Consider the following 444-nt stretch of genomic DNA (forward strand, 5'->3'; position numbering starts at 1 on the left):
GGGGGCTGGGGGTGGAAAAGCGAGTTTGGGCAGAGCCTGGGATGGCAGTGCAGGAGACAAAGGGCCCAGTCAGAGGCAGGCCTGGGCACAGTGGGGGCAGGCCCAGGGCCGGTTCCTGCTCTGAGGGGCAGGGCTGTCCAGGGGAGTGGGCACTAGGAGAGGCGATGCCCTGCTTGCCACCGCTGAGCGTCATGCCCTCGGGGCACTCCACTGCTCTGCCCATCAGCTTGCCTTTATCTACCTCCCAGAAATGGCCAATCCACAGCACTTCCTGGGCAGCAGCCTGGTGGCTTGGCACGGCCTCTCTCTACCCATCTCCCAGCCCTGGCACCTCAGCCTCATGTTCCGCACACGCCAGGCTGACGGCGTCCTGCTACAGGCTGTCACCAGGGGGCGCAGCACCATCACCCTACAGGTGAGGCAGGGCTTGCTGGGGCCTGGCTC

At 66.0% G+C, this 444-nt stretch overlaps 1 protein-coding gene across 1 annotated transcript in view; it reads left to right on the forward strand.

The window, feature by feature from the left end:
* Nucleotides 1-444, forward strand: part of CELSR2 (cadherin EGF LAG seven-pass G-type receptor 2) — a 38307-nt gene that overhangs the window by 24764 nt on the left and 13099 nt on the right. Inside the window, 1 exon segment of the mRNA XM_006149555.1 lies at nucleotides 249-415. Within this exon segment, the coding sequence (XP_006149617.1) occupies nucleotides 249-415 (167 nt within the window).

This window comes from Tupaia chinensis, unplaced genomic scaffold (genome assembly GCF_000334495.1).
Source record: "Tupaia chinensis unplaced genomic scaffold, TupChi_1.0 Scaffold000270_1, whole genome shotgun sequence".
In the NCBI taxonomy this organism is placed as follows: Eukaryota; Metazoa; Chordata; class Mammalia; order Scandentia; family Tupaiidae; genus Tupaia; species Tupaia belangeri.